This window comes from Daphnia pulex, chromosome 6 (genome assembly GCF_021134715.1).
Source record: "Daphnia pulex isolate KAP4 chromosome 6, ASM2113471v1".
Classification (NCBI taxonomy): domain Eukaryota; kingdom Metazoa; phylum Arthropoda; class Branchiopoda; order Diplostraca; family Daphniidae; genus Daphnia; species Daphnia pulex.
Window position 1 is genome coordinate 761617 of NC_060022.1, and position 23918 is coordinate 785534.

A 23918-nucleotide genomic window follows, 5' to 3' on the forward strand; every position below is an offset into this window, starting at 1 on the left:
TTGCCGGGGTCACGTATATATTCTTTCTATTATAGTTACATCGACCATATTTATGGTACATTTATAATGAGAGAGGCGACTCATTTTTGAAATAAAAAAGCTATTATATTTCGATTATGTTACCTTTTCCCCGTTATGTGATGGGAAATCAATCGCTTTATTTAATTCGCCAGCGACGCGTACACAAAGAGACGCAAATCTGTTCAGGCTCATCAGCCATCTCTGCTTATCTTTATTGTGCAAATAAAAAGCTTGTATGCCCTAAATATACAGCACGTATTCCATCTTTTTTGTAAACATGCTGACCTTTTATCAATCTCAACTATGGAAACCTATTCATTTCATGAAAGGGGAAAATCAAGGCAATATAAGAAAAGCTGACTGAACGGTTAATAGTGATTTATTCCGCACAATAATAATATTACTGGACTGGAAACAACCGGTGGGGGCAATGGAGAGTAGATCAAAAGTTGTTAATTTAATCGATTCATTCGTCGATGGAAACGGCGAGACCAATGCGGTCCTGACCGAAATCGTAAACCGAGTAGAATTTGCCGATAAAGACATCGCCCAAAATCCACAAGGGTCCGGCAGGCTCGGGAATATCCAGTCCCAGAAATCCCGACAGACACAAGGTTTCGTTGGTGGTAGTATCGACGAACTATGCCAATCAAATCAATTCTAAAAATCATTCGTAAATGAACACAATTATAAGAAAATACCGGGATGATGTAATCAACTCCTTCCAGGACGAAAGGTTTGCCACCGATCGTGAAAGTCATTGCAGGTAAATTGGGAATTTCGTTGCAGTCAACCTAATAGAAAGAAAGAGGAAAAAACATTTCACGTTAATCACATTTTCCGCGATTATTTTCCTGCAGTGCTGTAGCGTATAGTACAATTCCTTCGCCAACAATGTTGACTTGGGCGCCAATCAGCTTGTGGAACAGCGTAATTTCCTCGGTGGGTCCGGTGATCAAAGAAGTTCCAGTATCGGAGATCTAAGGGGAAAAGTTCACTAGTTGTAACTTTACATATAATATGGCGGGGGAGGAACGTATGCTAGGCTAGCAGAAACTGTGTATAATATGCGCATACCATTTCACAGCCACCATTACAGAACGGATATTCATCGTAGCCGGCCAGGTTCACCCTATATGTATTTCCAAGTTGAAATTGAGAATGATGGGTTGAAACATATATAATAATCAATAATATCGTCGAATGAATTTGAACCCACCCATCGACAGAGAACTGCCAGTAGGCTTTACGTGAAACAGGGACGTAGGTAATTTCTCCTTCGTAATGAGTTGGATTGGTGCCACCGAAAAGGATTTCGCCTCCATTTTCTGGGTTGTTGAGGTTCCTGTCAATCAAATGAATATTTGACGATTGATACTGGAATTTCCAATCAGATATTTAATCAGAAAATGATGGTGGACCTGTTGAGCCAGAAAGAGAAGACGGGCTCATCGACCAAACCCTGGGCCATCATGTTCTGGAACATGGGGACCACGCCCTGGACTGAAATGCTGGGATAAGACATGCCCAAAATGCCGTCGAAACGGCCAGCCACGAAGACGACTCCGGGCTCCTCAACGGCTTCGGCGAAGGTCTGGTCGATCACCTGGGCACCTGCGATGCCCAAAACGTCGGTCGACAGAAAACCTGTCATGGCTCCGGTGCCATACTGGATGCTGAACTCGGTTCCGTTGGGCGTGTAGGTGCTCGACAACGAAGAATTGTACTGATTGTGATTTCCTTTTGAATTAAAAAAAAAAAGAATTAACTTTAAAACCTTTTTTCTTTAACTATTATGTATTGAGTTTTACTGCAAGCCAAGTTGGATGGGGCGCACTCGCTGGACGGAACCCAAAGATTGGCCGATCCCGTATCGAAAATAATGTCGAATTCCTGTGGCGGTGTGCCCAGGGTGAGCGGTCCGTAATACTGGGCCTTTATCACGTTTAATTAAAAATATTTTACACAAGGATTTGATTTATATGCTTCAATTGTAAACGAATTTGACTGTATATACATCTTGGTAGTTGGTGAGTGGCTCTGAAATCAACTTGCCACTGCCATATCGGCGTTGCACTTTCTCATAGGCAAGACCAAGACCCTTCATGGTCTTACGGGAAGAATCCATCTGCTTTAGTGGCACCCTTATCATGTCAAGTGTTTCAGTTACGTCTTTTCATTGGGTTAAACTTGTGTAAATGTTTACCTAAGCCCTTTGCCGGCCGCAAACCCGGCCAGTGCCAGCAGCATCAAGAAGACGGAGACCTTCATCCTTTTTCTAAATAAAATCGGTAGATTAAACGTCTATTATACATCGGCAGGCGTTTTATAGGCGAAAGAAAGTTTCAATAGCGGATTATTCATCCTCGATTCTCTCGAGAACTGAGCAAATATATAGACAGAGCTATAGGAATTCGAGTGGGATCAAAATAATTGATTCGGTCAATATCGTCTTTAGTAGTGACGCAATTCGCCATTCAAGATTTCTTTTTACAATAAAACCGCATATTAAAAAAAAAGGAATCAATATTGCGTTATTCATCGAGGAATTATTTCAAATGAATTCCTCAATTTAATGCAGCGTATAGAAAATTGATAAATGCGGAGAATGAAAAACGACAAGTCATTTACCTGAGAGTAGTCCAAAGAGGATAAGTATCATTTTACACGTCCAGCGAAGCTTTATTATTTTCCATCAGGACAATGTGATAAGAAGACTAGATCACAGCGCGCTATCATCGGTGCACGTATATCCGCTTTCCTATATTGAACATGTCACATGGGAATATATTATAGCCCCTAAGATAGACTCATCGTTCGATCGTCCCGTGTATAAAGTTCATCACGAACTCCCGACGACGCACTGGATTTTTCCCAGACTGTCAAATTTTATCAGCACGTCTCATCACCGAGTGAAATGGAGCGATCTATCTACAACTAGCTGAATGTTATTTGTTTAGTGTCCATAATTGTTTTCAATCATTCGGCCTGTAGGCTACGACGTTGCGTCATAAAATTATTCTTCCTTGTTGTTGCCAGGCACCTTTGGCCCTTGATTTGACTGTATAGCAACTAATTTGAATAGATATAATTAGAGCTGAGATTCAATTGGATTCAATTCTTCTCAGACGCGGTGTTATCTCACACTCAATAATTATGGAAATTTCCGTCCGTTGAACTCTGTAAACAATCAACTTATAGACTGTGTCCTCAATTAATTTTCTCTTCTCCTGAAAAAAAGGTTTATTTGGGTTTTCGTTCGACACGGCACATTTTCTCCAAATAAGTCTCGGACAAATTAATAGCCATCAATTTATGGAGGGCGCGGCCCAGTTGGAAGTCTTTCGACTTATGTTTTCAGAAAGGGTTTTTGACGATGACGTCAGAAATATACAGCTACTACTACCGAACCAACCACTTTACAGAGTCGTGTGATAGATGACTTTACTTGGGCTGTCACTCTCATGTCCAAGCCCATACTAATAAACATAAGAGCCTATAGCCGAATAATGTAGAAAGGTGATTATAATTCGTCTGTTTTAACTATATAGGCTCTATATATAGTTAAAACTACTGTAATGTATTTAAAAAAAAAAAGAAAAAACAAATTCCATTTGTGTACATTGTATTTCAGACTTCATCACCAGCTTTTGTTTGGTTTATCTCTCGGCGCGATATAAAGTAGCTAGCTAGCTTCTATGTGATAGTATATATACACGAGTCCCACCTGCTGGACGACCTTTTTGTTTTGGTTTTAGACCTTTTTTTTCTTTCTTTCTCGACAGTCTAATCACATTCCCTGTCGAACGGAGCTCGATAAATAAAAAACATATACGTCAGTCGGCGGTTTACATTTGTGCTCCCAATATATCCAACTTTGATTATACACCATCTATAGCCAAACTCGTCTGCGGCCATCACACAAATAATAGGCTCCAACCAAGGCGACCTCCTTTTTGTTTCTTCTTCTTATTCTCCAGCAGTTCCATCTCGACTAATAAACGCATTTCAGCAGCAGTCTGCTGAGCGGCAATAAAAATCCCAAGACTCAAAGAATGCTGGACTTGATAATAATAAAAATAAATCCCCCCCAACGGAGAATATTTAACCTTGGTTGAAATAATATCTTGTGATGCTGAATGGACGAACAACACGAATCTCACTTCATCAGGGTTATAACCGATTCTGGCCTCGTCCTCTTGCTGCCGGTTATGTAGCTAGCTTGGGTTATATCGACAGATGAGAGAGTCCAGACGCAATCCCATATAAATAGTAATATATACAGTACGCTGGTGTGTTGTGTAATACTATATGTATGTAAGCCCGCCGTCTTCTATGTATATATACAGACGGTGTCAAGAGCGCAAAAGAGTTTCTCCCTCTAATACCTTGTAGGAGGTTTTTCAAGGACTCCATGTATGGACAAAGCCGAAATGTAATTTACATTTATGCACAGAATAATATTTATATCTCTAGGTAACCATCCCGTTGGACAACTTTCAATGCAAATCGAGTGCTGCCGCTCTCGCTAGTTATTGCGCTATTTAGTTAAATTTGGTGGGAGATTTTGGGTCGTGTTAATTTTTGGAAATTTTCCGAAGCGTTTGATGTGTTTGACAGCCTCTCCTTGAATTATTCGGTGTCCTATATTTTTTCGGATTTTATTTATACCTTTTTTTGGCTTTCGGCCGTCGCTATAGCACGTCGTTTCTGACGACGAAATGCAAATGGACAAGAGGCCTCCCATTCGAAAATGTTGCGCTTCAAAAGATCCCAGCAGCTTTAAAAAGCATTGCATTATAATGCGTAATCAAAATGTAGAAATGAAAAAAAAAGGGAAAGAAGAAAAAATGGGCGCTGGCTGGCTCACGGCATTAGCTCCGTAGAGAAGAAACGCGTGTAATCGTGCCGAATTAAAATAATCATTTTCCCGTCCTGTACTTACGTATATATACATATATAGGCTCTGTCGGAGAAGGCTTGTTATAAAGGAGTGGAATGAAGAAAAGATTAGTGAAAGAAAAGAGAGATAACGGACTTTGACGTTTTCCTAATGCCATTTCAAATCCCTCTACACTGCACCCGACTGCACATAACTTGTTTCCTTTTTCTTTCTATGGTTTTCTACATTATAAATTTTATTTGTATTTGATTCGCTATTGAAGTCTCAGCGCCTATTAGATACAAGTCGAAATTTATTCCCTCTTGGCTTGTTCGGTTCGTGCAAATTTTTACTTTCGATTTTTAATTTTTATATCGATATAAAAAATGGCTAATTATAAGATTAGTGTCGTCTGCTTTTTTTAGTTCCGTGTCGAAAAAGACTGAAAGTAGGCTAGGATGATGTAGGCTCGAAGATTAGATTACAAAGAACTAAAGAGAATAATCACTTTTTTGGAAACGTACCGAAAAACAGCTCAACAAATAAAATAACATAAATGTGGTCGTTGTGCCAACTCTGGTCGCGTCTCTTTATAGAATCGCCTGGATCACTTTATACACAGTCCACCATGCTGTTTTGGCGGGTAAATAAAACTAAGAATAGAAATGGAATGTTTGTGGGTGATTAAATAGAAAAGAAACTTGTTTCAAATGAAAGAAATGTTAGTGGATGACTAGGATTCATCATTTTATGCATGCATGGCAGTTTTTTTGTATTATGTAAACTTTTCTCTTGTGCAGATTTGAGACCTGTGCGAATCATCACAGGCTACAAAGTAGTCAAGTGTGTCATCATATCTACAAGATGATATGCAAGTTTTGCTCGTGCTGGACCTGGCATCAGCAACAATCTCAGTGTTCATCACTAGGGTAATGATTTTCATTACTTTCATTAACCCGTGACCTGCTAGATATTTTTATAATGTGTGATTTGCACAAATTCAGTGCCATATGCTACATGGGAACCTCCACTCCATTTCTCCCATTATTTAAAAAATTAGGGTTGATGTCTCAAATCAGCTTTTCCTTAGTTTTTGTTTCAGCAAAAGTATTTTTTCGTAACTCATTTTGAATTTTTTTATTAGGCAAACAGCATCAAGTTTGAATGGAGAAATACTACCCCCTTCTTTAAATACCTTCTCCTCGCGTTCACCCATGTGAGTGTGGGTGTGTTCAAGAGGACGTCTTTTTTAATTCCTATTCCGCCTGGTGGATTTAATTTTTCCACGGATGGAGCACTTGTGGATGCCTGGCCGTATTTCCCAGGCTTATAGGTAGGACAAATGTAATCTCTATTCTTCCTTTCTGACTGCTTGGTGGCGTAAATCGTATAGTATTCCTGAGCTAGATGATTATCTGGAACTGTTTTCCCTTGCCGTTTTTGTTTTCTCTCAGTCATGGTTCATTAAATGACAGAACGACCGCAGATCAGTGTCTGTGGGTAAACAATCGAATTCAAAAACCTTTCAACTTTAAAAAACACTTTAAGCAAAGTGCAACTAGACATTCTTTTTTTAAAACCAAGCCCTGCCGCCACACCTCCTCGTTAACAAAAGAATAAAGGAAGATTACGTATTAAGATCCGATCGATCAATATAATTCAAAAATCCTGACAGCGAATCGACCAGCCCGTCAAACGAAAATCAGCTGGCGCTGCAGCAGCAGGATCAGCACGAGCGCTCAAACGAAATCTAATTTGTGAAAAACGAAAATGACGGCCAACGACAGAAAGAATTGTCCCTTTAAATATAATAGAACACAATTGGGAGTCATTTGGAAAGAGGGGTAGAAAATGGAAATGGATATACACCCGCCGGCCGGTCGGCCGGCTAAATGGGAATAACAATAAAAAACGGAATTGTAACACGATGGGAAAAATAGCCAATCTCTGCACAGAGCCCGAGAAAAGCCCATCAGGAGCTCTATAAGGACTCTGCTATCCTTCCTTCCCAGGGCTCTAGCCCCATCCGTAAGGATCGATATTATCTTCTCTCGTCTATAAAGCTTGGCACAGCCGGAAGGGTATTATACCATCAAGCGTCGGCCAACAACAGTTATATAGCACCTAGTAATGAAATTTCTCCTCTTATTTATTTGTCTCCTGTAATATAACTTTGAGTTTATTAAATTTTGTTTTTCATGACCCTATAGTGTGTGTGCAGGGAAAATGTTACCAGCTCAGCCCTACACACTCGTCTCTAGAGAATGTACGTCCCAAAAGAAGAATAGACTGTTTTCTATAAATCCTTTGCGATTTCGCAATCTCGCTGAGTCCAGGTCCATCCATCCTTGGCTCCATTACGTCACTATCAAAAGCGAAAAGGTTTGATGGCTACATCAGCCGCCATCGATTCGGGACCCCTCTACATCCATCGGATTGCAAACGCGCTGTCTGTTTTGGCGGCGGAGGCAATTCGTTCCACCGAGCTCCTATCCAGCAGCTCCTATTAGATGTAGCCGCAAGGTTTCCATTCCGTCCAAATATGGATAGATGTGTCTCCTCCTCCGCTTGCGCCACTCTCTGTGTGTGCGCGTTGTATATGCCTTGTGATTGCAGCTATAGGACTGTGGCCAAACATCCATCTCCTTTCAAGGTATCAATTCCGTTTCATTCAACTTTTAGATGGCATCACTCACTATATGGGAATCCCAACCCCCTGATCCATCTCTCTTGTATTATAATGCCAAGAAAGAAGAAGAAGAAGATGTCCATTCTATATATGGAGGCTCAAAGTACGACTGTGGGGAAGAAGAATAAAAAAATATTTTTCAGGAAATCAAAAAAAAGAAGAAAAGGAACGACGATATTCCTGTCATGTCAGCCGGAGCCAAAAGCTGACCCGACCGCAGAGTCTCGTCAGATGGATGTATATTATATTCCGGCGGGCATCAGGCATCGCCGAGCGAGATCACATATAGTAGTAGTAGTGCAGCTGTTAACAAATAGGTTATATGTGCTGCTGCTCTTCCCCACCCCTCTTGTATGAGACGCAATCAAAACAGATGATCAAACGGCCCCTTTCTCCTAGCTATCTACCAGAGCTGCTTCTTTGCTGGCTGGAGAAAACTTTGGACATTGAAATATCCTTTGACTTGCAGGAGCACCGGTGTCGTAGTAGTCTAAACCCCCTGGTTCTTCAGCAGCAGCACAACTAACATGACCCATGCGTTTTGATTGGAATGTTTGATGGGCTTCCAAGTTTCCACCGTAAAAATAAGAAAAAGTTGCCTCCCATTTATTTCCCCGTCGCTTTGTTTAAGTCACTCGTCGTGCTGTATAGTATACACACACACACACACTGTGCGCGCACACACATATAATGTTGTGTTTAGACGATACCCACTGAGCGATCCATTGGAAGGAGTGGAGTGGAGAAACTCGATAGAAACATTAACAGTCACAAAAAAGAAGAAGGTAGTATACTTGTTTTTTTTATACGCCCTTATATAACAGACTTTTCTCTCTCAGGAAATAACCGAAATGTGTGCCAGCAGCAACCCTATCGATAGATCAAAAGGCGCATCAGCAGGGATATATCGTACTCTACGTTTTCTTCTTCTTCCAACTGATGTGTGCGCGCGCCACTTCATTTTCATCCAGTGGGTTCATCACGTATTCCGGTTACAAGTTTTTTCTTTCCAGGGCTGGGCAAACATCTATACATCTCGGCAGAAGAAGACTTGTTGTGTTGAGTTGGTGGGGGGGGGGGGGGAGATTTTTTTGTTGAGGGAAAAAGGTGAACTCGAAAAAAGAGAAGGGGCTGTTGAGGAATGAGAAGGGAGGCCGCTCATTTCTTCTTGTTTTTTCTTCTTATAGGTGGATGGGAGCTGGAAAGTCAAGCTAGAGAAAAAGGGAGGAGGCAAGCGAAAAAAAGGAGATAGCAGAGGGGCCGGACCGTGTGGTGGTGGTGGCCCAGTCAGTCACACACAAGAGACGGACTACTACCGCCGCTGAGACGGTGCACACACACACATGTATCCAGCGCATTCGACAAGTACGAGCCGGAGCAGCAGGATGATATCGTTGCAGCACTCCTCCGCCGCCACTACCCAAGTTGTTGTTTTGTTCATCATCTTTCTCGGCCGTCCAGTCGACAGTCTGGGCAGTTGTAAGGAAGCCGGACTCTGCTGTACGGGCCGCGACGCCAGTTGCGTCGTCCAGAAAACTCCGCAAAACGCCATCATCGAAGACCTGCGTGACACGCCGTGCTATTGCGATCACGCCTGTCTCAAGTTGAACGACTGCTGCCCAGATTACCGCCAGACATGCGGAGGTAGTACAACCATTTATTTGTCCTATTGTCCAATTTTTAAGTCGTTTTTATTGACGTGCGAAATTCTTGGGGAAAATCGGGGCCACAACGGCAGTCTGGCCTGAAACCTCCTCCTTAAATAATTTCAGAACAGCGGAAATGTCGATTGCTGCCGGTTATTATGAGCTGCGCTAGATGAGTGAAAAGACGAAATGTGGTCGGGTTCACACAAAATCGTAGGTGGTGGTGGTGGTGGGGGTAGTAGTCTTATCTATAATGACATCGATTTGATCGCCACGCTCTTCCGGCTATAGAAACATGACAGATGCGTATTATATACGTCGTTGTGTATATTTTCCAGGGCCATGGCTGAACTGCAAAGCCAACGGAGCGGGAAGGAAAAATCGATCGCCAAGTTCACACGGTAATTGGTCGACAATGCACCGTAGCAGATAGAAATAGCTCAAGGAGGAGAAAGGGAGAGTCGTTGACGCAAAAAATTGATTATTATGATAACTAAAGGAAAACAAACGAGTCCTCAGTTCTCATTCATTGGCCATGAACATGCAAATATCTACTAGAATTTGGTTTCTATTCCAAGTGGGGGGATAGCACATAGCGATGGATATATTAACCAATAACGGCATTCCGTTCATTCATTCGCCGCCCCTATCAAAAGAGGATTTGTGCACGTGCACCTTAATACATTCTAAGGTAGAAAAATATAAAAGAAAAAGCTTATTTTCTTTTATCTTCGAGGGTCCGTACGAAAATATATAAAAATACATCTATTCGAAACGGAATTGCTATATAGCCTGTGGGATATAGATAGCCTGGCCCTTGTTTCATATATATAGATGTACATTCATAAATCACCTGACGTTTTTATTTCACTCACAACGACCTGGATTTTTTTGTTTTGTCTTTTCTTGGTCTTCAATTGTTTTCTTTTTCCAGAGGGGTTGGAGAAATGGGGAGGGTTTGTTGTTGCAATGGAATGTGCTGGTGAATTCTTTCGCTTAGATCCCCGCCCTGTTTTCCCCCCTTTCGGCGAAAGCCTTTCCGCTCTAAAGCGGAAGAGAAACGTTTTCTCAAAAGAAGATTTGATTGCCAATTTCACCTTGGTATCTACGAGGGTGGCTGTATTGACGTCATAGCGCCGATTTGTTTTTGTGAAGTAGTGATCTATTGGCTGGTATTATTTGATTCAAGACCCAATATAGTAAAACCGGTTGGATGTTGGATGTCCCTTTTTTTCCCCATTTCAGATCGAGCGAAAAGATAAAGAGATGCGGAAGAAAATAGAAAGAGCCTGGCTATTATAGTTGAGGACTTGGTTGTCCTCATACTAGGGGGGTCGAGTCCATCGAAAAAATCTTCAACTCCCCCACCGAGAAGAAGAAGAAGAAGAGATTTTTCTTTTTTCCTTGTTTCTTGTGTGATTTGTTTTTTTTCCTTCTTAGATTTTCTTGTTGGCCTTTGGACTTTACCTTTTTTTTTTCTTCCCCGTCAACTTATTCTCTCTCCCCTCTCTCTCTTCCAATGCTATATAATACTTCCCCCGTTAAAATTGTTCTCACGTCAACACACACGGCCCCCCCCCCATCCATCCGCAGGAGAACACCATCCCCCCCCCCCCCCCTCTGGTTAGAAAAATCGAATAATAATATAATAATAAGTAGGGTATACAGTATAGACATTTCGGAATGTCGGTGTGTGTGTGACCGTTTCTATCATATGTAACTTCGACCAATCGAATTTCATCTCCCTGAACTCTATAATTTGAGAGTTGCTCAGCAGCTACTCTACGGGGATGCGAGAGAGTATAGGACGATAGTCTATACAACTTTGAGAGCAATGATAAACATACAACTTTTTCTGTTCTATCTCCCCCTCTCCCTGCTGCTCGGTTATGTACCTCGCATCGAAAACCCCCCCCGCGCGCTGTACCAACATCTCCGTGTCGCCACTGGGCATGTATAGATGTTAGATTCCGGGTCGGAATACGTAATTCGATTCATTGCTTCTGCCACTTGTTCTCTCTCGTCTCTTTTTGACCCTCTATAATATTATAACCCCCCGACGATTTCCATTGGAAATCAATGGATTTTGAAATATGTAGGTCAAAGTTATGTTATTCAATCAAAAACCAAATTTGTGTTTCTTTCTTTCTACAGTGCAAGATTGCCAAGTGTCGGAATGGGGACCTTGGTCAGACTGCGACAATCAGTGCGGAGCCGGCAGCCAGGAGCGGACGCGGACCATCGTGACTGAGCCCAGTCGTGGCGGTAAGTTTGACTGCTGCTGCTCTAATGAATGAAATTCAAGTTTCTACAACAGAAAAGAAAAACAAAGAGCTAGAGAGAGAATGTAATAATGTCGTTAACTTTTGAATGAAACTTTAGGCAAAAGTTGTCCGCCCACGTTGCAGAAACGCGGATGTCAGGGAACGTCGCAGTGCGGGACCAACAAATCGACCCACCACAAAGCGGCTTTGAAAGGTAAACAACATCGCACGGGCGGGATCAATTGAAAATTACCAGAGTGATCGCTCAGCGATCACGATAGGTAATTAGAATTGTACTAGGAAGAAATGAGAGAGACCCTAAGGGTGTAGACTTATTTTATTTAGCACTTCAAAGAAAAAAATTGAAGGCCGTCTAGCCTTCCTCGACCGCGGCACGCCCCCTTTTCCTCAGACTTATTTTGGGAATAACGGGGGTGCGCGTGTCAAAAATTACATTTCATGAGAAAACATTTTACAAGAATGTAACATGAACCAAGAGATATCGAGGCATAAAAAACTGGCTATTAGCCAGAAAAAGCCGATTGCAAGAAAAACAGAATAGGCCGACATGGCCTTTCGTAACATAATTGAACGTAAAGAACAAAGTTGGGCTGAGTTTTGGTGCGCCTTCACGCCTTCACGCTTCACGAGGTGCTCGAAATCGAAACGCTCCTCTCCGGCCCTTCTTGGCTTGACTGTCCGGCTGGACACTGGGATAAGGCAGGCTGCAACATTAAGCAAACTGAAATTGACAGAAATGAGAAGGGAGGATGCGGGTGGGATATAAGACCCTTAGGGTCTCTCTCATTTCTTCCTAGTACAATTCTAATTACCTATCGTGATCGCTGAGCGATCACTCTGGTAATTTTCAATTGTACAGCGGAATTCATTCCGCTCAACCCTAAGGGTGACTTTAAAGCTTAAGCGTCGGCCATAGCCGATGTTGCGAATGTTGCTGGTGTTCTGCGATTGTAGAATCTTATGAACGTTATTTGGATGGCCCAAATGTACGCTTGCCATAATTTGTCGATAAAAAGGCCCCTGGTAACGGCCAGTGACGAAGCCGCACTATGCGTCAAGTGGGCTCTGCATCTTTTAGTATAAATTCCAGCCCTTTTCAGATTGAGTTGCCAATTACGGCACGAAAAAGGACGAATAAGAGAGCGATAGGCGACCTGCCCTCTTAAATCGGTGGTCTACCGATATTCGCGCGATTTAGATCAAATCGTAACGCCGCTACTGATAAGCAAGGCCACTGACAACGGCCAGTGACGTGACGAAGCCTCACTTCCCGTCAAGTGGGCGCTGTATATTTTCGCATCAATTCCGGCGTTTAACGAAACGGTTTAAAAACCACCTACTGATTGTCTTGCCGAATACGGCACGAAAAGAGACAAAGAGAGAGATGGACAACTTGCCTTCTTTAATCGGTGGTCTACCGATACTCGCGCGATTTAAATGAAATCGTAACGTCGCTAGGCTACTGCAAGGTATTGAGATCGGCATGCTGAAAATGTGAAAGTTTGCAACGGACCTTCACAGTGCCTTGCGAGGCTCAAAAAGGAGAGAGAGGCTAATTTGATTCTCTGTCCGTCTGGCCGACGAGAAGGTGACGGAGGTTCTCTCGGGCAACTTTACCAAGGTAGTGAGATCCAGCAAGGTAGGCCGAACTAATTTTTCCGGATAAGCTGGGCGATAGAAGCTCATTCCTGCCCGACGAGGGCATAAACTGAAAGCTTAGACTGGACATGGCGTGCAACTGGGCTGGCTAGACTGGTACAGAGTCTAAATTGCTACATCAGGAATCGATATTCCGCCACAAACACCAATTGATCAACAACTGGTCAACACATCCGCCAGGAGAGGTTCGATATCTGGCTGATAAGAACTTGCCCGTCGTACGATCACCTGCTGCGAGCGGCTGCGAGCTACCAGGCGACTAAATTCCGAGCGCCGATTCCGGATAATTTGAAGAATGATATGTTTCAGGAAGCGGTGACATATCAGCGCATAACTCCATACCTCTAGAAAACGAGAGATCATGGCCGTGTCTAATCCGAATCGCTAGATTCAGCTTCTCGCTTCAACTTTAATCCGTCTCGCCTTGCCCAAACGGTTGTGAGAGCGGCGGACATCGATCCGCCGCCTTTTTAGCGTAGCTGTCTAGCTGATCTCCACCGAGTTATTCAGAAAAGAACAGGATCCAACGCAACCGATGATGAGACTGTTGATAGTCGGTTTGAAAGTTGAAATCAGCAGCAGCGTGGTGAGACTCAGCCGCGCGCCTGTTTCTCAATCATCTCGTCGGTACTTGCGCCACAGCGCTTTCCCCGGGGGCCCGCAACTCAAAAAATAGCATTTCATCCGGCATCCGACACGATTCGTGATGTTGCCCAGCCACGTCCGGCCACCGCGAGTCGATTTCGGCTGGTGTTCAAGGAAGTGACGTCTTTTGGCTACCCGATCGACCTCGCGTCGTGCCAAAATGCCACCACCAGCAGCCCCAACACGGTGGGCTTCTTTATGGCTTTCATTTCTGCGCCGGGCTACTTTGACAAACGAGAAGTCATCCGCAAAGGCGTTGAGCCGATCTGCCCGGCAGAATAATGCAACCGGCTGCTACACCCGTCGTCGTCCAACTGGTGAGCCACGGTTTCGTCGTCTCATTGCCCAAGAAAGCGACATTCAAAAGCGGATTGAACAAATAAAAAGCGCCACCCACGGCGACATTTTGCAGGTGAATGTGATTGGAACCTACTTCGATTTGACGCGCAAAGTCACAGCGGCTTCAACTGGATCGACAGCTGTTGCACGTGGGCCCATTTCGTCCTACGACGACGTCTAAGTCAACGTCCGCAACTTGATGGCCGTCTTCAAGAGTTCGAATTCGTCCCGCGAGTTCATTTACGGCACCTCGGCCGACGGCCTAGTGCCTAGGGGTAAACAATAGCTGTATTAATGACCGCTCACAGCTCGCTTTTTGGACCCGTTTAAGATCAACATATCTTCTGCCTATCTGACAAGTCGGATACTTGTCACCGCAAAACTGAAAATGGCTCAGATTTTTTGGAACGAAAAATCTGGGAGCTTTGGTGCGACAGATATTAGGCAATTTTCTAATGACGACGGAAGCCCGAGGCACTTCCGCTGAGATTAATTTAAGGTGCACGACTTGATTGTCTTTCCAGCCGTCGAGGGTTCGGATATGTGTAACGTACTTCCGCCTTTCTAGGAAACAGGCGATGGAGCGATGACCACGGCGATGGCCCGCTATTCTACTCCGCCTGTCTTCTCCACCTCGAACAACGTGGCGGTGATTGAAACGTCATCGCAAAAAAGGCTCTAATTCGTTATAGTTTAAAAATTGAAATGAAAATCTGGGAGCTTTGATGCGACAGTTACTAGGCGATCTTTAATGGCAACAGAAGCCCCCGAGGCACTTCCGCTACGATCAAGATTTAACGTTCATGGATCGTTTTTCAAGAAGCCAAGGGTTCGGGTTCGTGTAACGTACTTCAGGCTTTTTTGGAGGTTAGCGATGGAGCGATAACCACTGCGATGGCCCGCTATTCTACTCCGCCTGCCTTCTCCACCTCACACGACCGGATCTGGTCCGTACAACGTGCGACAACGTGGTGGTGATTAAAACGAACGTCGTCGCCAAAATAAAAGGGCTCTGATTTGTTGTAAAAAATGAAAAATCTTGGAGCCTTGTTAAGCCAGATACTAGGCAATTAATGACAACAGAAGCCCCGAGGCACTCCCACTGTGATTAAAAGTCAAGGTGCGGATCTTTAATTGTCTTTCAAGAAATCAAGAGGCCGGATTGCATGAAACGTACCGTCATACCTCCGACTTTCTTGTAGCCAAGCGATGGAGCGAAGGTTCAAGCTAACTATCGGTTCTGGCTTGAAACGCTGTCGCGATTGAGACGAAATATTAGGTGGCTCGAAACGCACCCGCCTAATATTCGAACGCCTCGGGGCATTAGCAGCAGCGGCCGCCACGGCTACTCCCGATGCTTGAGCCAGGATGTCATCCCGGTTGGCGTTTGTTCAGCACTGCTTGTAAGAATCTGTTGGTAAGCAGAAAGGAGCGCGCTTCCTTGCCTGTGTCGAACTCGTTATGATTCATCCAACAAATAGTTAGCCGACGGCTCGGCGAACGCGATCACCGCATTCCGACGCTCTCTGGTTATGAAAACATAAGCGCGTCCCTATTGCTGGGGAACGACCTGCACTGGCTCTTAACCGCACTTGTCCGGCAGGGAACGCAGCTGAGTGTAAAGGTCCGCAAGTGTCTGCGCGATAGGCCTATACATAGTTTTAATTACAGCTATAAGCAACGACTCATGTTCCGCATTGATAGATTTTAGCGAGTTCTTGCACGATTTTAGGAGAACCCGGCGGGTAATCCAATTATCCAACCCACCATCTCAAGAAAAAAAGTAATCCAATCCCCCAACTCAAGCTTGGAGAATATCAGAGAAAAGTCGGTGTCGCATCATCGAGAGAAAACTCTTTCGAGATTGCTTTCGACATGTCGGTGGATCAGCACGGTCGTCCTAAAAAATTTAAATCTCATCGGAGATGGTTTTAGGAGCTGAAGGTGGTCGCGAACCTGAGATACTGGGGAGCATCGCCTCCTCAAATGGTGCTGTGACTACTCGGTCTTCCATAGGGGCCGGAACTAGATCCACTACCTCCCGTACTAATGCCGAATCACTAGCTGTGGCTGCTGTTGCACAAGATGTGGCTTCCGCCCATACTGCTCCTTTTCTTCAACTACTCGATCTTCTGGTAGGCAACAGCCTACTACTACTTCCTCTCAGAGTGGTCTTGCTCCTCGTGGGCCACTTGATCGCTGATCGGTACGATAGCAAACGAAGTCTTTTCTGCAAGAGAGGAAATTGTTCCGGTACTCGTTGCGGTAGGGGGAACGATTATCTAATGCGTTGGTCTCGCAATTCTAGTTCTACGCGACTAAAACGAACGTCTCTCCCATCGCCATAACGATAAGCCAGTCTCTGTATATCGCAATGAAACCATCTTGGTCGAAACGATAGATAGCTGTAACCATCATCATCCTAGCAGCAACCGTCGTCGCTGGCTATACCAATAGAAACCGTTTCTGCATACCCTCTCTTGTCGTCGCGCCGGCTACTGCTGACCTGATTGACTCCCACGAAACGGTCGTCGAAAGGGGGCACAAAGCCGAACCCCTCAGGTCCCAAAAAACAGAAACGTCAAGATTGTACTTGTCCACCAGCGGTGAACGTAACGAGAATCGAACGAGAAAGAGCGACGGGTGAGCGGGGTCTTACTTGAAAATCAAGATGATTGGTGATGATGGAGGCGGCTACGCAATTCACGATCGTGTGTTAATCGCACTCGAGCCTAGGTTGTTCGAAAAACCAACGTGGCTCGAAAAACTGGCCATCGAAAAATTCACAAAACGATGGACGATATCTATAGACATTCTATATACGCGTGTTACTTGTAACAGAGCAAAAATAAGTCTGAGGAAAAGGGGGCGTGCCGCGGTCGAGGAAGGCTAGACGGCCTTCAATTTTTTTCTTTGAAGTGCTAAATAAAATAAGTCTACACCCTTAGGGTTGAGCGGAATGAATTCCGCTGTACAATTACTATCGTTGTCAGTAGATATCTACTGTCTGTGTTGTGTATTATAAGCCTCTGAGATAGATCTCTCGTCCACCAGGGGGTGCGGCAGGAGGCTGTGAATGAGTCCCGAACGAGACGTGCCAGTTGCCAAGGGACGCTCTCTCTATCACTTCATGTCCCTTGTTATGTATTTGCACTCTCTCTCTCTCTCTTCCGCCTTTATTCCGCCTTCATCCGCACTGCCTGGGAGATATTCGCCGATATCTCTTCTCTCTTAATATTAGTAGATACGTAGGGAGTTTGTTCGTTGAAAACGGGCGAATGGGGGGGGGGATTCATACGGCGTCCATACAGCAGCTCGAGCATCACGAGCCGTGCTCCGGATCGCTCCGGATAGCAGATATATATCTCGTGCAAGTGTGTGCTGATCGATAGAGCTAACAGGGCGTCTCTGATCCGGCCCGCCAGATAATTGGGCGGAATGACGCGAGCGCTGGCGTTGGGCGGAAGAAGAATGAGGATGTAGTGTACCAGTACTCTATATACCTTATACACACTATAGAGAGTTCCTCACTACCCCGCTCTATCTACTGTATGTACACGTTAAGGAAAATAAATCGCAGGGGCCCGGAACAAATGCTTCGGACCCGGCAGCAGCCGTCTTATGTATATCAAAGATCCGGTATAGTACTATACCTATAGACCGTAGGCCGTCTAATAATATAGGAGAGTAGAGACGCAATCAAACACAAAGAAGATGTTCTTAATTGTAATCAGACTTCCACGAAAAACAAGCTGCCTCTACATCCGGCCGGAATTGAAATGCAGTGGCGACTATAGAGCTGAAATCCAGATTGAGAGGATAATGTGAACTGTTATAGCTATTTTATTCGATATCTTGCGAGTCTTGTTATATAGTCGACGACCGGCAGTATAATTGGACGGCGAGGACAATGCGCCGAGCTGCTGATGTCGCTCCTCCTTGTCGGCCTTCGTTCATCCGGAGAGATCCAGCAGCACCCAAAGTGCTGCTGTCTAGTAGTGATGTGGGCGGGCAATGAAAAGAAGAATATGGATTTGTGTCTGACGATGAGCCTCTTACATTCACAGCCATTTTTGATTATTATTTAAAAAAGAAGCTCTAGTCTCTTTTCGTCACCATTCGTGATCGACGCGTTGGGTGCGTGCGGCCGTGATGCCGACTCGTAATGTCCACTCGACCAGCGGCCGAGTTTCCAATGTTCCGCACAATAGAAAAAGCGATGCGTGAACGAATGTGTGTAAAGACGATCCCTGCATCTTCAATGCAACATTTCTCTCTCTCAATTCTCTTTCATGTCTGGTAGACTGCGTGAATAGGCGTGAACGCTGCGTTAGCCGCACGTGAGCAGACGACAAAGAATGCCGATCGAGAGGCGAAAGTTATCGACGTTTCAATCAGGTCACGGTCGGCAAAGTTTTTCGGCAGTCGAACACCCAACAAAACGGCCATTCAGACGTATAGAGGCCCCAATGGCCCCCATACGGACATGGGAAACTGTTGGCCTACTGACACCGAACACACCCCCTCATATACAAATAAAATATAAGGCTATACCAGGTCAAATGCGTCATAAAAATCTATGGGAATACATCACGAAAGTAGCCCAAGCACAACGGTATATATACACACCATCACGTAGGCTCTTGTATTGTCCATTCGATGAATAGACAATATAATTGCAGTCTGGATAGATATTTCCCTTTTTTCGTTTTCCAAATTCAACGAGTGGAGAAGCGCAAGATGAAGACAATCATTTCCGATTTCTCCAACTTGAGGTTTTATTTCTTTTCTTCTATAGTCTAAAGAAGCTTCTCTCTCTCGAGTGTTCTCCAACGGTGAAAAGCTCTTTAAAAGACGACGACGATTGGATATTATCGCTCGATCGGAGGGAAAAAAAGGCCCAGGATTCCTTTATCTCTCGTCGATGTGAACAATATAAATTTCCGTCGAATAAAATTCGAAATTTATTTAACATCTCCTTTTAACTAGGAAACCTTTTTTTGTTTTGTTTTGTTTTTTGTTAGCTGGAAGAAGTCGAATTCTTGTTGTTGTTGTGGTGATTCTGACAGCTTTGTGTGTAACCAGCGGGTGGGTCCATAGCGTGACCCGAAAACTTTTTCTATGGTGATCTCCCGCGTCTCTGCTGGCCGCCTCCTACGAGGGGGCCCTGTCGTTTTCTCCTTCTTATCGTGAATGTATTATCATCATCCCGTGTGTAGTTAGTATGTATAGCATTTAAAGGGTTAGACGTGGAGAGGGCAACTCGATCCATCACCACTTTTCAACCGTTTTCAACACATTTCCGCGTTCCCCCCCGGTACCCTACCACATTAGACGGGCGCAGTTCTTCATGAAAAAGTGTGCGGCAGGGTAAAGGCACACACGAGCCCTTATATGTAAAAAAAAATTGCGTTTGCGCTGGGCGACCGCGGTCGTTGATGAATTTAATGAGAACTCACGAAACACGCACAGGGTTACCAAGCTCGCCACAGGTATAAATTTCAAAGGTTATAGGTGTATTATTGTATATACGGTACCGGGGTAGGTTTACATTTTTACACAAACGGGCGTGTTTCCAGCCTCGCATTCCAGCTGAAACACGCATAAGGCACAAATTCGGTGGTTAGACGCATGCATTTTGAACTTTTGACGTGTGGTTGTTTGGAAACAATACGCGCAAACATTTAACATGCGGAGGGATGAATAGCCTCTTCCATCTTGTGGGTGTCAGACGGGCCGAGAATAATAAGGGGGAAATCATAATAAGTTTGGGTCAAGAATACAAATGAACCGGAAAATTCTGTCAATGGAGTATACCTGTCATATAATAGTTACCGCGGCTATTGTTCCAACATTTTCTTAACTAACATTTTAAACTTTTTTTGTTTTTTCTATTGTTGGACGTCACGGACAGAAATGGCTATGCTGTTACCGGCTTCGTTTGGTGCCAGCCGCCGGATGAACGACAGCCACGACATCCGCAAGAATCTGCGCTTCCGCAACGCTGAGCTCGCCCAGGAGCACCCGGAAGGTTCCACCAACGAGTGAGGATACATACCTATAAACAATCAAGCCACAAAATTTAAGAAATTTTCGACACCAATGATTGCTCTTCAATTGGACGTTGAAAATTGGCGCATACATGTTGCAATAACACTTCCGTCTTTATTCAGTTACTGCGTGACATTCGAGCTGACCAAAGTGTCCAAGGCCTGCCACAAAGAGAAAGTGTTCAACTCTCTTACTGACGGTAATTGACTTCCGGAATAATAATATCCGGATGGAAATATCATTTTTCAAAAATTGTGTTTTGATACATTTATTTTATTTTATTCCTTTTCGTGGTTTAGGCGGCGTCGTCTGTGTTCGATGTGAACACAAGGCTACTCGTGACTATTTGGGAGGCCGTTGCGGTGGTCACGGAGTGCCGGGTAGAATTACACGCTGGACATCGCTGACCAACGTCGAGTGCCATGGCAAATGGCTCAGACGTCCGGATGAATCTCACGAGGTTTCCAGCTCGACTTGTTCGTGCGACGAGGACGCTCTGTTAATTTTCGTTTAGGTCTCAACACAAGAGACGCAAACTATAAGGAAACGAACAAGGAAGAAGATCAATTTTAAACAAAATCTCCTTAAATTTGTTATGCTACCACATTAATTATTTCTATTTTTTTTTCTTTGTCTTTCGAATCATTCTTTTTTTTTACCTAAAATATTCGATCTGAGGGTGGTTTAATTAAAAAAAACGCGAATGAAACGAGCGAAAGCTAGAACAAAAAAATTAACTGTCGACCCACCCATCGAGTTTAATGCGAGTGTGAAAATACACAGAAAGGGAAATTTCCATAGAACCAATTTATTCACTTAATCTTTTGTTTGCTGTCAGCTGCCTAGTCTATAGTGGAGTCTAGCAATTATTATGCATTGTTGACTTTCATATCGCTTAGGCTTAGCCGTCTTCTTTGAATGGTTCCTCTTAATTATCTTATCTCGAATCATTTTGAGGCTTTTATGAAGGTCGATCCTGGCCCCCTAGTGGCTGAACGTCCAACGACCAATATTTCATCATTTAATTTGGCCAATGAAATTCTTGATGATGTGATCGTTGGATGTTATTTTTCGTACATAAAATTTTTTTTTAAATGGTAGAACAATTCAATAATCGTTATAAAAAGACAAAAAGTTTAAAAGTTTAAGTCGAGCGGTTGAAGCTTGAAGGGTAAGCAGACGACGTTCAAGACAGTGTGCCAAAACAACAAGTCGGTTTATTAGTCGTTTGGCGTTCTATTCCATAAACTGAAAAAAGTTTGCTCGATTTTAATTTGTGTATTTCACAGAGAACTTTGATACTGTTTTTCTTCATCAAAGCGTGAAAACTATCTGAAAATGGGAAAACGACAACACCAGAAAGATAAAATGCAAGTTCTAAGATATTTCAATTTGAATGATATGTTTAGTATGAAAACACTAACTAGTTTACTATCTTATATTTAGGTACTTGACAAGTACAGAGTGGAGCACATTGTATGGTGGGAAGAAGCCTGTTAATCCAAATAGTGCCAGTGCTTCATTTCGACGACTTCCATATGATCACTGTGCCTTGTCACTTCAGCTTTTTGAGAATCCTTTGTGTGACACTGAAGGAAATGTTTTCGACCTTCTTGCTATAGTTCCATACTTGAAAAAGTATAAAACTAATCCAGTAACAGGAAAAGTAAGTTTTGCTTATGGGTATTGCATGTTTGCTTCATCCGATAAACTTGAACTAGAAAGGCATGTTTATGAGAATTTAATTTTTCTAGCCATTGGAAAGCAAAGCCCTTCTGAGGTTAAATTATCATAAAAATGCTGAAGGGGCATACCATTGCCCTGTATTGTTCAAGCAGTTCACAGACAAATCCCACATTGTGGCCATCAGAACTACTGGAAATGTGTTCTCCTATGAGGCAGTAGAGCAACTCAATCTGAAGCCCAAAAACTGGAAAGAGTTGTTAACAGATGAAACATTTGCTCGTCAAGACATTATCACTCTTCAAGACCCATCTCACCTAGAAAAGTTTAACATCGCTAAATTTTATCATGTAACGCATGACCAAAAAATCGAAAATGAAGGTAATTTGTTGTCTTATTGATTATAGACTTAACAACGCCAATTGATTTGCTTTCATAAATATGATTCTCTCTACTAGAATTAATAAGGGCCAAAACCGATCCTGCAGCCCGTCTCAAATACATCAATGCAGAAACGAAGGGAGTTTTGGCAGAATTAGAACAGGAATACAAGGCACCTGAAGAGACTGTAACTGTAAAAGCAGTAGCTGATTCCATTAATGCGGTAATTTGATTCAGTTAAAGTTTTAAATTTATCCCTTTTATTTATTATTATTTTCGTTTTTATAACTTGTTTATAAAACAAAAAAAAACTATCAGGCTCATTATTCCACCGGGGCTGTCGCTGCTGGTTTTACTTCTACGGTGATGGCACCAGAAACTAAGCATGAACCAGCAATTCTCGATGAAAGTATCGTTCGATATCAGCGCATTAAGAAAAAAGGTTAAAGTAGTTTCTTGTAATGAATTCTTCACAAACCATCTAAATTTGTTTTTATTTCATCAATTTAATTTCTTAGGTTATGTTAGACTAGTTACAAATGTCGGGCCTCTTAATTTAGAGTTACATTGTGAAATGGTACCTAAAACGTGTGAAAATTTCGTCAACCTGTGCAAAAAAGGCTACTACAACAACACCAAGTTTCATCGGTCTATCAAGCATTTCATGGTACTGTAGATCTCAACGTGATCACGGGCTGTTACAGAGATTTCCTAACAAAAATTTTCCAGATTCAAGGTGGCGATCCCACTGGAACTGGTACCGGAGGAGAGTCTTGCTGGGGAGGATCATTTGAAGATGAATTTAAGCCGAATCTATCCCACACCGGTCGGGGTATTTTATCGATGGCGAACTCGGGAACCAACACTAATAAATCTCAGTTGTACGTTTAAATTATCTAGTTCTATGCATACATTACGCATCAATTTGATTATTACTCTTTCAGTTTTATCACCTATCGCTCGTGTAAACATCTGGACGGAAAGCACACAATATTCGGTCGTGTCGTGGGTGGAATGGAAACTTTGAGCGCTATGGAACGAATTGGTACTGACAATAAAGATCGACCCGTAGAAGAGATTATTATTGAGTCGTCACAGATATTTACAGACCCATATGCCGAAGTAGACGAAAAGGTTGCCGAGAAAATCAATTCAACCTTAGAAGCAAAATTTACTTTTGTTTTTACATTTTAGTTGGTGATTGAGAGAGCCGCAGCGCTAGAAGAAGCTGAGAGACAGTTGAAGGAAGCAAAGGCTTCCATCCCTAAAGCCCAGCTTAAGGTTTTCAAACAATCTGGTGTAGGAAAATACATCAACCCTAAAGCTTTCACCAACAAGTATATCTTTAATTTTCTATTAAATAAAATAGTTTCATTGCAGCTTATTATTATTTTTTTTTATAGACCAGCTGATTCGGCTGGAGAAGAATCCGGCAGTTCTCAACATAAAAAAGCTAAAACATCTGCTAACTATTCATTTGGTAATTTCAGTAATTGGTGACCTTCCCGGATATTGGATTATTCTTTGCTTACTTGTGGCTGATTTTTTAAAAATAAACTCTTTCTCGAACACTTGTTCTTATCAAATTGTATGTCATTTTTTTTACTCAATAATTCTGTAGCAATTAAAAATAAAAA

General features: G+C 43.1%; 3 protein-coding genes and 1 long non-coding RNA gene across 5 annotated transcripts; 2 read left to right on the forward strand and 2 right to left on the reverse strand.

The window, feature by feature from the left end:
- Positions 1-384: 384 nt before the first annotated feature.
- LOC124196258 (lysosomal aspartic protease-like) lies at positions 385-2720 on the reverse strand. Its single transcript, XM_046591177.1, has 10 exons — positions 2653-2720; positions 2228-2299; positions 2039-2165; positions 1833-1956; positions 1443-1761; positions 1241-1366; positions 1099-1153; positions 900-1001; positions 723-815; positions 385-661 (listed from the first exon to the last, which is right to left on the reverse strand). Exons 2-10 carry the CDS (start codon positions 2290-2292, stop codon positions 488-490), a joined length of 1185 nt encoding a protein of 394 aa, XP_046447133.1. The 5' UTR covers positions 2293-2299; positions 2653-2720; the 3' UTR covers positions 385-487.
- A 3807-nt stretch (positions 2721-6527) lies between these two features.
- On the forward strand, positions 6528-21020 carry LOC124196260 (somatomedin-B and thrombospondin type-1 domain-containing protein-like). Of its 2 annotated transcripts, none has more exons than XM_046591179.1 (8): positions 6528-7030; positions 7114-8562; positions 8780-9236; positions 11393-11503; positions 11621-11716; positions 20081-20210; positions 20340-20416; positions 20517-21020. In XM_046591179.1, exons 3-8 carry the CDS (start codon positions 8936-8938, stop codon positions 20729-20731), a joined length of 930 nt encoding a protein of 309 aa, XP_046447135.1. In that variant the 5' UTR covers positions 6528-7030; positions 7114-8562; positions 8780-8935; the 3' UTR covers positions 20732-21020. The 2 variants fall into 2 exon arrangements, with proteins under 2 accessions (XP_046447135.1, XP_046447136.1); XM_046591180.1 differs by lacking the exon at positions 6528-7030 and having other exon boundaries at positions 7124-8377; positions 8432-8562.
- LOC124196261 lies at positions 11822-17140 on the reverse strand. Its single transcript, XR_006875631.1, has 2 exons — positions 12336-17140; positions 11822-12244 (listed from the first exon to the last, which is right to left on the reverse strand). It is a non-coding gene; the product is annotated as an uncharacterized LOC124196261 (long non-coding RNA).
- A 353-nt stretch (positions 21021-21373) lies between the features above and the next one.
- LOC124196265 (RING-type E3 ubiquitin-protein ligase PPIL2-like) lies at positions 21374-23852 on the forward strand. The gene is made up of 10 exons (XM_046591186.1): positions 21374-21587; positions 21664-21883; positions 21972-22281; positions 22359-22504; positions 22600-22723; positions 22800-22948; positions 23011-23162; positions 23226-23415; positions 23476-23618; positions 23685-23852. The coding sequence occupies exons 1-10, from the start codon at positions 21556-21558 to the stop codon at positions 23779-23781; spliced, it is 1563 nt and encodes a 520-aa protein (XP_046447142.1). The 5' UTR covers positions 21374-21555; the 3' UTR covers positions 23782-23852.
- The last annotated feature ends 66 nt before the right edge of the window (positions 23853-23918 follow it).